The sequence below is a fragment of the Terrapene carolina genome, unplaced genomic scaffold (assembly GCF_002925995.2).
Source record: "Terrapene carolina triunguis isolate 2854851 unplaced genomic scaffold, T_m_triunguis-2.0 Scaffold67, whole genome shotgun sequence".
Taxonomy (NCBI): Eukaryota; Metazoa; Chordata; order Testudines; family Emydidae; genus Terrapene; species Terrapene triunguis.
The window spans coordinates 20,609,224-20,624,166 of NW_020664418.1; the positions used below are offsets into that span (position 1 = coordinate 20,609,224).

At 39.7% G+C, this 14,943-nt stretch overlaps 1 protein-coding gene across 3 annotated transcripts in view; it reads left to right on the forward strand.

Moving 5' to 3' along the window:
- The window catches only part of ICE2 (interactor of little elongation complex ELL subunit 2), a 58,137-nt gene that overhangs the window by 16,365 nt on the left and 26,829 nt on the right, over window positions 1–14,943 (forward strand). For all 3 annotated transcript variants that reach the window (XR_003369634.1, XR_003369635.1, XM_026648251.2), the window contains exons 4-7: window positions 1,046–1,165; window positions 5,870–6,004; window positions 7,069–7,191; window positions 8,843–9,002. Coding sequence is in view for 1 of the 3 variants with exons in the window: in XM_026648251.2 (XP_026504036.1) it covers window positions 1,046–1,165; window positions 5,870–6,004; window positions 7,069–7,191; window positions 8,843–9,002 (538 nt within the window). In the remaining 2 variants the exon portion in view is untranslated. The remainder of the gene's footprint in view (window positions 1–1,045; window positions 1,166–5,869; window positions 6,005–7,068; window positions 7,192–8,842; window positions 9,003–14,943) is intronic.

The following is a 14,943-nucleotide window of genomic DNA, read 5'->3' on the forward strand; positions in this document are numbered from 1 at the left end:
TCCACTGAAGGTAGGACAAGAAATGATGGGTTTAATCTGTAGCAAGGGAGATTTAGATTAGATACCAGGAAAAACATTCTAACCATAAAGATAGTTAAGCACTTCTAAGGGAGGTGGAATCCCCATCATTGGAATGCTCATCATTGGAGGTTTTTCAGGTTAGAGACACACCGCCACAGTGGTCTAGGTGTTCTTGATCCTGCCTCTTGAGGTTCCTTCCAACCCCACATTTCTATGATTCTATATGCTGATTATATTTTAGGCTGCATCCCATAATACAAGACTCACTCATTAACACCATTGGAGACCTTCATGTTGACCTTCAGTACTTGACATAGCAAGTAGTCTACTCACTGGAGTAGAAATGCACAAATATTCACTCTTTTAGTTCTTAGCAAAAATTTGAGTCCTGTAAGTGGCATTAACTGATTCATTGGCTGTGGCTATTGCTCTGTTACATTGATGGTCCTGCGATTCCTTGTTTATGGCAATTCCATTCTCTTATGTTGTGACAATGGCTATATCTACATTAGAAAAATTAGTACCCATTTTTTTCAGCAACAAGGCTAGTGTGCTATTGTTAGTAGCAGTGTACGTGCTAAGGTAGACCGGGCTCATGTCAACTTGCTCTGACAATGCCCATGCTTCACTCTCCTTGGTTAAACTAATATTTGTTGCAGGGAGGAAGCTTCTTTTCTTAAGGAAATAGACTCCAATCCTGTAAGCTTCTTTTGTGTTGACTTCAGTGGAGGTGTCAGTGTAGAATATCTAGTGAGATCTGGGCCATAATGTCTTCAGTTCTTCACCGAGATACCTGCATTGCCTTTCTATACATGTCACTTCTTGTAGGATTTAAATAACCTACTGGATGCTTTGTAAATATGCAATGAGATGTGTAAATCCATCCTTTATAATAATGGTTTACATTTACAATTACATTTAAATTATGGGGGAGGGTATTTTTTGTTTGTTTTTTTCTTGCTATCTTCAAAATGGGACCGTGTGTGTGTGTGTGTGTGTGTGTGTGTCTTCTTTCTTGTTACAGCAAATGAAAGAATTTCTGAACAGTGAAATTGCAGAATTTTTGAAGTTTGCACAAAATGCAGCCAAGAGTTGTGTTCAGGATTATGATACCATCTCTGAGGATGCACTGCTTTATACTGAGGTAACAGAAATGTTTGTGTATTCATTCATTCATTCATTCATTGAATAAATAGATGAAAATATTGGGGGTGGGGGAGGGAGAAAATAACATACTAGCCAGGGATGAGCAGATGTACACAATATAAATTCAGTAAACTGAGGTAATTGAATATAAATAAAGAAATGTAGTTTGCTATCAATGAAGCATGCGGCAGCAGCTGGGGCTCCCCCGTTAAGCAGGCCCATCAAACCCTCACCCTAACAAGCCCTACCCCCCCACACCCAGACCCCCACCCCACTGAGCCCCAGTCAGCTGCACCCAGACCCCCCCACGAAGCCCACACACACACAAAAAGCTGCCACGCCCCATCTCCCCTCACCCAGCCTCCCATCCTGAGCCCCAACCACCATCACCTGGATCCCCTGCAGAGCCCCATTGCCCCTGCACCCAGAACCCCCCAACGAGCCCCTGTGCAGCCAGATCTCCCACTGAGCCTCCCGTACCCAGATTGCCCCACACAGAAACCTCTCGCTCCATACCTGGGTCCCCCTCACACTAAGCCCCTCCCCACTTGGATCCTGTTAGGCTGAGCCTTCCCAGCCACACCTGGTGTGTCTGGCACAGCTGGGCAGGGCCCCAAGGTGTTTCTGGGGCAGGCCCAGCCCTTGCACTGGGGCAGGTGCAGCCTCACTGCCGAGTCCCTGTACAGGGGGAGGTGGGAGCTTCAGGGTGATCTCACGCCTCAATGCAGCAGTGGCCTGTGCTCCACACTGCCATGCTGGAGCCACATTTATTTATTGACCAATAAAATTTGCAGAACTTTAAAATATTGTGCACGTAATTTTTAGTTTTTTGGCACAGAATTCCCCCTGGAGTATGAGATAAGACCTTGTTATACCTCCTTGGACTCACTCAAAATCACTGTCATAGAAAAGTGAAGGCAATGTTATCTATCTGATGTCATGTGTCATAGTGAAGTAGGGTGAAGGCAGCCCTCTGTTAGTTCTCAGGTATTTTCTGTTACAATGGTACATATTTCTTTAGAACTGTTTAAATAGTGAATGGCAAAAATAAGAGCATCATAAGAATATGAAGGTCAAGAGCTGAATTTCTGCCTTATTCCTGCACTTATCTCCCCCGCCACCACTCCACCCACCCCGGTCCTGAATATGAAATTGGCAAATTGTAACAGTGCGGAGTCACCCCTGCAGCGCCTCCTGCTGGTCGTCTCGGGAATTAGCTCATTCCAGCTCTGGAGCGCCCTCTGCAGGCCGGTGATCTGCCTGTCCTCTGGCCCCCGTGTCCCTCCCAGGACCCCGGTGCCCTTGTCTTGGGTGCTGCCCCCCTGGCAGTACCCCACTTTCTCTGGGTTTCCCCACCCAGTATCCCCACTTCGCCTCAGTTTTGGCTACTGCCCAGTCTCCATCTAGCCCCCATTCACTGGGGCAGACTGCAGTATCAGCCACTCATCATAGGCAAAGGGGTTTGGACTGGCTGCCTTTACCCACCCTCAGGCTGCCCCTCTGCAAGCCCAATACCTACGTGGGCCTAAGACTAGGCCCTGCAGCCTGGGGAGTTGCTGGCCTAGGGCTTCCCAGTCCTAAGGCCTTTCCCCAGCCCTGCCTCACTCTAGGTCCCCAGGTGAGTTCCCCAGCAGCCAGGCCTGTCTCTCTCTCCAGTCAAAGAGAGATTCCTACCTCTGGCTTCCCTGGTCTTATAAGGCCCAGTTGCTTGGTTTGGGGTGTGGCCCCAGCTGCAGCCACTTCCCCAATCAGCCAGGGTTTTACTCCCTTGCCCAGCCCCAGCCCTTTGCAGGGCTTTTCCAACCCCTCCAGGGCCGGAGCGGGTGCTCACCCCGCTACACAAATATAAATTTTAATTAAAAGTTACTTATTAGAGATGAAGTGGAGAAAGTACTATAAAATAAAACATTTTGATAATTGTGTATATTTCTGGTAGTGACTTACCTTGACATGAAATAGCCTATTATTGTATTAGAATGGTATACTTTTCCAGATGGAAAATGTTTTACTTTCTGTCTTATAGCATAGAGCACTGGCTTGGTCCATACATAATAATTATAATATTTGTTAGTGAGTAGTTACTTCAGCTAAATTTGGTAATGAGGCTGATCTTATTTTACCTTAACATTTTTGTGCTTTGCAGTTTCTAGTACACAAGACAGATTTGTTCTGTAGTTGAGAAATAGTTTGGGTAAACACAATGATTAGAATCCCATTCTACATTATAGCTTTGTTGTTTCAGAAAAGAAACAATAAGGAATAAAAACACGAATTTGTTTAAAATTGAGATTTGTCTTCCTTTGTTATATACCTTGTTATATATTGTCTATTGTTGCATTTTGTGTCCTTTTTTTTTTTTTTTTTAAACAGAGGACCCTACACCTGGTCACAAAATGTGGCTTCATTCCTCCATGTCTTTTAGTCTGTGATTTATATTTAACAAAATTACTTGCCTCCAGTCATCTTTGAAGCAGCAATTGTGGACAGAGAATGGAATAATTTTTAGTAGGTGCAAGTAATGAATTACTAAAGTCCCTGAGTACATGATGTGAAACTAGTGTAATTTGTCTCCGCATCCAGGGTTCATGTGCAAATGAACGTGTTTCCACAGGGGACATTCCCCTACTCTTTACCCTTGCATCCTTCACCTGAAGCCTACATAAAATAGATACCATGAAAAAGGAATGATTAACGGTGTTTCAGAGTCCAACTAGAAGGCTGAGCCTACAAAGAAAGTTGCTTATTTGCTGAAAGACTTAACTAGTTCAGTGCAAACTGATAGGCCTAAACATATATTTACAGATTGGTATCTGAATAAAAATCATACTTTTAAGTACCCCTTTTGCCATCATATACTGTATCAACAGTGATTATTACAGCTCCATAGACTTATTGTATTAATAGTAATAAATATTTATTTGCATTCTACCCAAAACTCCAAAAGTTTTCTGAGAGCTTTTCCCTCACTGTGTAAATTCCAGTACAACAGAACAGCAAATGTTACCTATGGATCTTAAATACCACGGTCACAGGTGACTTAGCTGGCTTCTTAAAGAAGAAAAAAAACACGTTGGAATTATTTTTTAAAGGCTTTTAAAATTGGGAAAAATGTGTGGGAGATAGGAGGAATACCTTAATCTGTTTCCCTGCTTTTGTTTGTTCCTGCCTCATCCTCTGCAGAACCCCCAAAACAAGATCTTAGGAACTTTTAGCCACTTTTTCAAATTATCAACTCCTGTTATTTTATGCAGTGGAAAAACAACAACCAAAAAGAAACCAAAAAAACCTATTTTGTTTTGTGTTTGTACAGAGCCTAGCGTTCTGAGGCCCTGGTACATGACTGGGGCATGTAGGTGCTACCACAATACAAATAGTGACTAAGATTTTCCACTCCATACTGTTTTTTCTGATCAAGACCTGTTTCATTTCCCTAAAACAACATTTCATCTGTACCAGTAGTCTTTGGTTCTACAATACTTCTGAGCTTTCTGGATCAGAGTAATCTATAATGTGGTAAGGTACCAAATGCTTTTATGATAAATTACAAAATATATTTTCTTCTACTCTATTCTGCCAATTGATTGTTCAGAATACTGATCTAGACAATCTTTTCTTAAATAAACCCATACTGATCTCTACCTTTAATAATTTTCACACTTACAGATCTTTCCCCTAGGGAACTAGGCCTGCAGATGTTTAATTTTTCTCTATACTCCCTTAATCCCTTACTAAATATGGAAAACCAAATTAGTTCTTTTAATACTGCCTCTAGTCTTAAAACCAATGTATAACTTAGCCAAAGGCTTTCATATTCCCTTGTTCCTTCTGAATTTTGGAATGTAATTCTTCCAAGTTTGACATGTTTCCACATTTTATAATTATAATGGCTTAATTATCTACTTTCAGCAATCACACACTCCCCATGCAGAGAATCATGTCCCATTATCTGGTAGCAGCTTATTTTCTGCTACCTTTATAAAGAACGGGTATGATGGTATAATGTAGCCTCGCACATTTTACAGTTGAAGAAACTGAGGCCTGAGAAATCTAAGACCAGCCTGAAAATGTGGTCCTTATACAAACTCCTGTTTTTGTAGCTGCAAATGGGTAAGTGCAGTTAAGGTGATTTAGTAGTTTCAGTACCTGATCTGTTGGCATAATCAAATACTTAGACTTCCAGGTGACCTTAATTGCATTTGTGCCCACAATTTGTGGATATTTTTGAAGACCAGTTTTTAAAAATCTGGACCCAGTGATTTGCCATGGACCACACAGTGACCCAGTGCCAGATCCAAGAATAGAATCTACATCTTGCAACTTCCATTCCTGTCTCTTAACCATAAGATATTCCCTCTGTCTCTCTAGGTTCTTATCTATTGTTTCCTCCATCACATTGTTATTTGAGCACCTACCCATCTCCTTTCTGTGGTAGTGCTTTAAGAAAAACAACAAGTAGCCTCCTACCAACCTCATTTTTTTTCCTTTTTCCTCTCGTCACAATTTGTTAAACTGAATTCTAAAGAAGAATAAAGAAATATTTTTAACAAATCCATTCGCAGAAATGGATGAAATAAACGTTCTTTCTTGTAGCTAAAAATACAGGCAGATGTAACTTTTACAGCAGCATTCTAATTTTTATGAAACTGTTATGGTATTGATACATAGGCTATGTAACATCCTTTTTTTTTTTTTTTTTCTTCAGCAATTTCTAAGTGCTTGTATTGGACATGTAAAGAAATACCCTGAATTTTACATTCTCCATGAAATCACCAGTATCATGGGAGGCAAATTTAGCACAGAGTTGACCTTGAAGCTGGAGAAAAATCTACTTGCATTGGTAACATCTCTCTCTCATAAAATTTTCTGATAACTTGAATTAAACATGCATTACATTATGTAATGCTACACTGATTGAGATCATTCTTCCATGCTTGGACTATAGTTTACAACTTGCAAAACACATTGCTTAGGTCAGGGGTGGGCAAACTTTTTGGGGCCACATTGGGGTTGCAAGACAGTATGGAAGGTCAGATAGGGAAGGCTGTGCCCCTCCAAACAGCCTGCTCCCCGCCTCCTATTTGCCCCCTCCCACTTCCGACCCCTTGACTGCCCCCCCTCAGGACTCCCGACTCATCCAATGCCCCCTGCTGTTTGTCCCCTGACTGACCCCTCCTGGGACCCCCTGCCCCTAACCGCCCCCCCGGGACCCCACCCCCTATCCACCACCCCCCCCAGCCCCTTTCATAATGTGGCCCTGCGAACATGGGCGGAGGACTCGGGAGGAGCAGGGGCAACCGTGCAGCCGGAGAGAAGTAGCGGTTTCCCCTTCAAAGTGCCGCTTCTCTCCGGCCAGCTGCGTGGCCTCCTGGTGCTCCTCCTGAGTTCTCCATCCGCATTCCCCACACTCCCGCCACCCACACCGCCCGCCTGCTCCCCTGCCCCTGCAGTGCAGCCCCTCCCCCCTGTGGGGGGTGTGTGCTGGTGCTGAGCTGCCCGAGTGCCTGGCCCTGAGTCCCCCTGTTGGTGGGGGGGCCCATGCCAGGGCACCCTGTGTTCATTGGCAAATCTGCCCCGAGCTGCGCCGCCCGGCCGAAGCCAGCCACACTGCTGGCACGGCGAGCTGAGGCTGCGGGGGTGGGGGGACAGGCTGGGGCCGGCCAGGAGCTCAGGGGCTGGGCAGGATGGCCCTGTGGGCCGTAGTTTGCCCACCTCTGGCTTAGGTAATAAGTAAATTATCTTGGGGACTGGAAGATAACTGTTCTATATGAATATTTCTAAAATATGAGAATCATAAATTTTTAGAAGGAATTTATATAAACAATATTTTCAACCTAAAAAATCTAATATAAAATCCCAACACTGATGCCAATAAATGTCTGATACTGCTTTATTTTATTCAAGGGAAAGGCAAGATTTGTTAAAGTATTGTCACCTGCCATGCATATGCAACTACAGCTATCCGTAGATTATAAAACTGCAGCATCTGTTGCAACTCCAGAACAGAAAGCTTCTGCTATGCATGATGTGAGTAACAATTGTTGTTCTAATGTATGTAATAATGTAATTCACATCATTCTTTTTAGTGGTGCATGATCAATGTAGCATTTCTGTTACAACAATCATCCTACCATTTTTAAAGTTTGAAATAGCACTAACAGCCTGATCCGATGCTCACTGCAGTAAATTCCATTCACTTCAATAGACATTGGATGAGGCCCTTAGAATGTTACATGTCGGCTATCTGTAACCTCTAATGAATTTAGATAGAGCTATTGTTTGCACTACTCTGGTTAAGGATTTATTTTTGTATTAATTTAAAATTATCTTTTTTGTATTAAAATATCAATATAGATGTAATAAAAAGAGTTTGATTATACAAAAAAGATAGTTTACAAAGGATTTTTTTTCTCATTATGGGAATTTATTTGTCACAGAATGTGAACTCAGTCTTTGAGTTAAACAGTTTATTAGGCTATATGCTAGATTATTTCCTGAAAAGATATCTTAAATTGTTGCTAGTATCCTTACATAAACAAAGTGATAAGAAGCAGTTGTCTCCTATCACAGATGCCGTGTGATGTGGCTCTTTAAAAAAAATATTTATTCTACATAACTTGTACACTAATATAGAAGCTATGTTCCCAAGCTATGCATTGACCATTCAAGAGACCCAGAGATTTTGGAGGGTTGGAGCTTGGAAATGTCTCAGAGGTACAAGAGGAGAAGTCAGAATGAAACCATTAACATGTCCCATGGCTCATCAAAGGGTAGTCCGGCTACTGTGAACTACATGTAGTTCACTGGCAAGAACCTTAAAAGAAAGGAAGAAATAGCTGGTGGTTCCTCCTTCTCCCCCACATTCTTGTACTGTCCTGAACTGCTCTTGAGTTCCCCACATTGCCATTTCTGATCTTTCCAGCTCTTATCATCTCATCACCTCATCACCCCATGCTTCCAAGTTCCTCATGTTTGTGTAGATCCACAAGCATAATTCCTGGCAAGTTTCATAATCTTAATTCTATATTTCTTGCGTTTATCATATTTGGATTTTGTGTTTAACGTTCTTGAAAGGTAATATTTACTCAGATCACTGATGTGTGCCTGCATATTTAACTTCACCATGCTTTTTTTTGTGTGGGAACTGTTAATGCTATATCTGGGCCCATAAGGTGATGATATTCTTCTAAATGTCAAGGATACAAGAGCATCCTATGATATTCTAATGAACAAGAAGTAATGATGCTCCATTAGTTGAAATTGACTCTTCAGTGTGTTGTGTTATATGCTTGTATTTGTGATTTATCTGACTCAAAGTACTAAGTGTGTGTGTGAGAGAGAGAGAGAGAGAAATGTGAGGTTTTTTTGTTTTGTTTTGTTTTTTGTTTTTAAAGCATCATGCAGCTGTTTATTGCTTTTCTTTGTTCCCTTTTTTTTTTTCTGGTAATTTTTTGTGCTACAAGATGTATGTACAGAATTCAGAGAACACTTTTAGAGTCTTGCCTTAAAGTTTCTTTGATTCTGAACTTGAACATTAATGTTGTATTTGAATATTTGTTTTCAGATATTTTTTTATTCAGTAATTTAAAAAAAAACTGGATATTGAAATTAACTTGTTTTTGCTTGTTAATGTTTAAAATGTCACTGTTAATTTCTTTTTTTCATTAATTTGTTTCAGGACATTAGTTTGGATCCAAATGCTGAAAAACTTGCTTTAAAATATTGTCCACAAATAGTTTTAAATAGTCAGTCATTATTTACTTTGTTGAATAATCATGGACTAAACTATAAGGAACAGTGGGAAATACCAGTTTCTGTTAAAATGATCACTGTTGCAGGTACAGTATGTTTTTGTTCACAGGGTTTGTGGTTTCTATAGTCACTTTTCCAGAGGTACACAGATAAGAGAATTTGAAAATCCTTATTGTCCAAATAGTCTTTCCGTACTTATGCATACTTATGCTTGTACATTGATTCCCTATGACAATATGAATTATTAGTCAAATAATATGTGCTTTCTGTTGTCGTTGTTATAAGATTACTTAGGTGTTTCTTTTGCACCCCACCGCTATCGTTGTAGCTGAGGATTCTTTTTAATGGTCTCAGTAATCATACTACGTTAACCCTTCTACTTAATTAATCTAAGTGTGCAGGAAAAAATTACAAGTTAAAAAAACAGCTTTGTTTCTTAATGAGGGAATGGTAATTATGTTTCAGATAGAGCATTCAGGATCTTTAAGTTTTGTCAAATCAGTTTGCATAAACACACACGGACCAACAAAAAGAAGACAAGAGAAGGGAAAAATAAGAAAATAGTGCTCCTTTTCTGATCTGGTGGTAGATGGGGGTAGTCATTTTAGACAGCTTCATGATGGGGCTGTGGCTCTTTCCTTAGGCATACAGAGTCTGGTCCATGGTAAACTCTGATTGGAAAGGGTAGATTAGAGGCACAATCTCATAGCTAGGTGTAGTTTCCCCCTTTTTCTTGGTGACAGGAACCAGTGGCACTGCCATCAGAATGTTAAGGCAAAACCAAGTCTATGACCTAGGGGTCATTGGTAAAATCTGAGAAATTCCTTGTCCTCAAGTCAATCGGCATAGCATTCGTGACTAGGATCAGAAAATAAAGAAAAGCAAAGGAAAAAATGAATACAAAAGAAAACCAACAAAAACAGAGAGAGGGATGAGCTTAGGCCCTAGACTTGATCGGCCCATAGAAAATTAGTAGGCTGTTCACAGCAGTCTTTCCAGAGGTTTATAGTAGCTTTTCTAACTGATTTAGGAGCCTAAATCTCATTTTCAAAGGGGATTGAAGCACTTTTTGGCTTCCAAGTGTTTAAATCCTTTTTGAAAATGAGACTGAGCCCTGGTTGATACTACAGAGTTGGGTTGACATAAGGCAGCTTACATCGACCTAGCTCTGTAAGCATCCACAGTAAAATGTAGCTCCTATCTATGTAATTCGCCCACTACAACGACTTGATAACTCTACCTCTGTGAGAGGTGTAGTGCTTAGGTCGATGTAGTTAGGTCGATGCAGTGTCAGTGTAGACACTGCGTTGCTTACGTCGACTATTGCCTTTCAGAAGCCTTCCTGCAACGTTAACTGACAGTTAAATTGGTGCAAGCACTGCTGATGAGCACGTGCATCACTGACACAAGAAGCGTAGTGTGGACATGCAAAAGCAATTTAATTACTGCGGTGACTGTATCTCAACGTAACTTAAGGTTCACTTAATTTTGTAATGTAGACATACCTTAGGCTCCTGAATCAGTTAAGTGTTGCAATGCTGTGTGCACTAAATGCCTAAATACCTTTAAAAGTTTGGGCCTAAATCAATTACACTCACTCTGTTAGAAGTAGCCCAAGTCATTTGATCCTATTGTCATGACCAATCTCAGTGTTTAAAACAGTGGTTTTCAGCCTGTCGTTTGCAGGCCTTCAGGGTCCACAGACTGTCTAAGATTTCCAAAGGGGTCCACACCTTCATTCAAAAATGTGTACAGGTCTGCAGATAAAAAAGGGTTGAGAACCACTGGTTTAAAATAAGATTGCTTCATACATGTGGCACACCTATCATTTCAATGTCATTTTAGAAAGTCTACAGGATTTGTTCTTCTCAAGGCTATGTATGTTGCTCTTCCTTGCAAATGAACACTTACAAAAATTATGTTCTAAAACTTGAGAATTTTTGACTCAGATATTATTTCCATTGTGTTTGATCATTTTGAAAAGCAAAAACCAATGACTGAAAATGGATTCATCAATGTACCCAGACATACTGTAATCAGATTAAAAAACAAAACAAAACATGGATGTGACTTAACACCTCCTATCATCATCTTCAGTGAAAATGGTTTAATGTGTGTCTGATATATTTTTGTCGACACTAAAAGTGCTGTTATGGTCAACAAATTGACTGTAATGGCATACCTTAATATTCACCATATCTCCAGAGTGTTTTCTGTGTGCTTATTTTTCTGACTGAAATAGTGTTTTCCTCCTGTTAGCCCTATGGAACCAATACACCACTGTCATGGTGACCTATATTGATTGTAGCAACAGTATACACCAATACCTATCTCAGGTAATTCCATTAAGTGAAAGCTATTAACTATATCAAGGAACAGCAAGACTCCTTCTGACGAAGCAGAAGGGGGGTGTGGTGGGGAGGAAATCTTGTGATTTTATTTGAGAGGTGCCATCCCATCCCATAAAAGCCATTAGTTGCCTGAGAATTACTTTTCAGTGTTTCAAACATGATCTGCATGTTTGGGTTTTTCTTTCATTTTAAAAAAAGAAGTCAGGGAGCATGAAAATTCAACTATTTTTTTTTTATAGCTGTGATTTTGGTACTTCATGAGGAAGCAGCCATCTAGGATGCAGGTATCATGGCCTTTCTGCTCAATATTATTATTCTTTTCAGTTAAAAATCAATTCAGTTAATGTAGTTTGGCTGGAGTTATTAATTTATTCCATAAATTCATTTAAGGAAAACATGATGAGGCAGTTTTCTATAATAATCTGGAAATGAGCCAAGAAGGAAATTTCTTGCTTTAATAAAGAAAAAAGGTCCAATTTCATTGCAATTATCATAAAAAGTAAACTTAAAAAAACCAAGCTACTGCAATTAATCCTCTGTTCTCAAGGAGAGAAACTGATAGCAAAGTCATCTGATAGATTTTTAGACCTTGTCCTACCTCGTTACTGAGAATAGTAACGACCTCTAGAGATATTGCAATTAACATTGAGTTTGGACATGCTGTTTTATATCACGTTATTGCAATGAAATGCCCTCCTTGTGTTTTAAAATTGTAAGCTGTGCCCTTTGTGAAGTAAGTAAATGTGTTCCTTGCAAATTTTATAAAATATAGTAAGGTAAAGATGGTATCGAAGAATTGACTGTATAACAAGGGAGCTTCAGAAAAACATTTACTATAGTTTTATAAAACAAATTAGTAAAAACGTCCTGGAATTGAAAGGGCCAGTGTTACAATGTACTGTTATATAAATAAGTTAGGTTAGTAGAAGACACTCCTGCCAGTAGAAAAGACAAAAAACTGGTAATTTAGTCTAAACTAGGGTGGTCAAACAATTAAAAAAAATTAATCGCATTTTAATCGCGTGATTTTAAAAAAAGTAATCGCATTTTAATCGCGCTGTTGAACAATAATAGAATACCATTTATTTAAATATTTGTGGATGTTTTCTACATTTTCAAATATATTGATTTCAATTACAACACAGAATACAAAGTGTACAGTGCTCACTTTATATTTATTTTTGATTACATGTATTTGGACTGTAAAAAAACAAAAGAAATAGTATTTTTCAGTTCACCTAATACAAGGACTGTAGTGCAATCTCTTTATCATGAAAGTTGAATTTACAAATGTAGAATTATGTACAAAAAAAATTGCATTCAAAAATAAAACAATGTAAAATTTTAGAGCCTGAAGACCATTCAGTCCTACTTCTTGTTCGGCCGATCGCTCAGACAAACAAGTTTGTTTGCATTTGCAGGAGATAATGCTGCCCGCTGCTTGTTTACAGTGTCACCTGAAAGTGAGAACAGGCATTCTCATAGCTCTGTTGTAGCTGGCGTCGCAAGATATTTATGTGCCAGATGTGCTAAAGATTCATATGTCCCTTCATGCTTCAACCACCATTCCAGAGGACATGTGTCCATGCTGATGATGGGTTCTGCTCGATAACAATCCAAAGCAGTGCAGACAGACACATGTTCATTTTCATTATCTGAGTCAGATGCCACCAGCAGAAGGTTGATTTTCTTTTTTGGTGGTTCGGGTTCTGTGGTTTCCACATCGGTGTGTTGCTCTTTTAAGACTTCTGAAAGCATGCTCCACACCTTGTCCCTCTCAGGTTTTGGAAGGCACTTCAGATTCTTAAACCTTGGGTTGAATGCTGTAGCTGTCTTTAGCAATTTCACATTGGTATCTTCTTTGCATTTTGTCAACTTTGCAGTAAAAGTGTTCTTAAAATGAACAACATGTGCTGGGTCATCATCGGAGACTGCTATAACATGAAATATATGGCAGAATGCGAGTAAAGCATAGCAGGGGACATATAGTTCTCCCCCAAGGAGTTCAGTCACAAATTTAATTAATGCATTATTTTTTTAATGAGCGTCATCTGCATGGAAGCATGTCTTTTGGAATGGTGGTCAAAGCATGAAGGAGCATACAAATGTTTAGCATATCTGGTACATAAATACCTTGCAGTGCCGGCTACAAAAGTGCCATGAAAATGTTTGTTCTCACTTTCTGGTGACATCGTAAATAAGAAGAGGGCTGAACAAGAAGTAGGACTGAGTGGACTTCCTGAAGTTTTACATTGTTTTGTTTTTGAGTAGGCTTCTGTTTCTGTATGCTTTTGTTTTCCATAGGCTCTGAAGTGTTACATTGTTTTGTTTTTGAGTGCAGTTATGTAACCAAAAAAAAATCTACATCTGTAAGTTGCACTTTCACGACAGAGATTGCACTACAGGTGCACATGTATGAGGTGAATTGAAAAATACTATTTTTTGTTTATAATTTTTACCGTGCAAATATTTATAATAAAAAATAATATACCCTTTGATTTCAATTACAACACAGAATACAATATAAATGAAAATGTAGAAAAACATACACAATATTTAATAAATTTCAAAACTGCAATTAATCGCGATTAATTTTTTTGAGTTAATTGCGTGAGTTAACTGCGATTAATTGATAGCCCTAGTCTAAATCAGTTAAGTCATGCAAATACAAATATTTTTGTTGCCAGATGAATCCTGGTAGGAGTTTGAATATAGGCTTCCCCATTTTTCTACGTGTACCATTTTTCACCATTTTTTCACTTTGTTTTCTCCAGTTTGTTAAAGAAGTTAAAATGTTGTCTTAATAAGTCAGTGGATTGTGAATTGATGGTGATATGGAATCTCAAAATTTGGTGTGAATAAAAAAAAATGTTTTTTCTTCAGTATTTCTTGAATACTCAAGGCAAATAATTGGGAGTCAGGTGGGCAGGGCAATACTTTGTCCCACCTCCCATTACAGTTGCTAACCAAGGGCTTTTACTTAACTCTCAGCAAGCCGGGGTGTCAATCTATCCCACAGCAGTCTACTGTACATTGTGTTCATATGGACTCTGGTGCTGTGAACTAAAAAAGTTCCTTGGTGTGTTTTAATCTACTCCCATTTCAAAGTGGGATAGATCAAAGTGCACTACAGAAGGTTTTGTTCGCAGCACCACGTGGACACTTAGGCTATGGCTACACTACAGTGCTTACAGTGGCACGGCTGCACCGATGTAGCTACACTGCTGTAGCGCTACTAGTGCAGACACTCTAAGCCGACGGGAGAGAGCGCTGCCATCAACTTAATTACCCCAGCCCCCACGTGGGGCAGTAGCTATGTCAGTGGGAGAAGCTTTCTCCTGGCACATAGGTCAGTATAACTTACGTTGCTCAAAGAGGTGGCTTATGTTTCCCAGGGATGTGAATAACTTATACTGACTTAAGCTGCAGTGTGTACATAGCTTTAGTGTGCAATGAGCTGGTGCAGGGTAGATTCACACCTTAGCTTGCTATATAATAAGTGTTCATGTAAACAAACCCTGATAATGGGAATTCCATACCAGGGAGGGAGTTGGCAAGAGGGGATTGGAAGGAGTGAATACAAACATTTGCAAATTTCATGTATTTGTTTATGAAGCATAATTGTCTTGTCTGTAACTGTTTGACTCAATGCATACCTATTTGATGGTTTTCACTT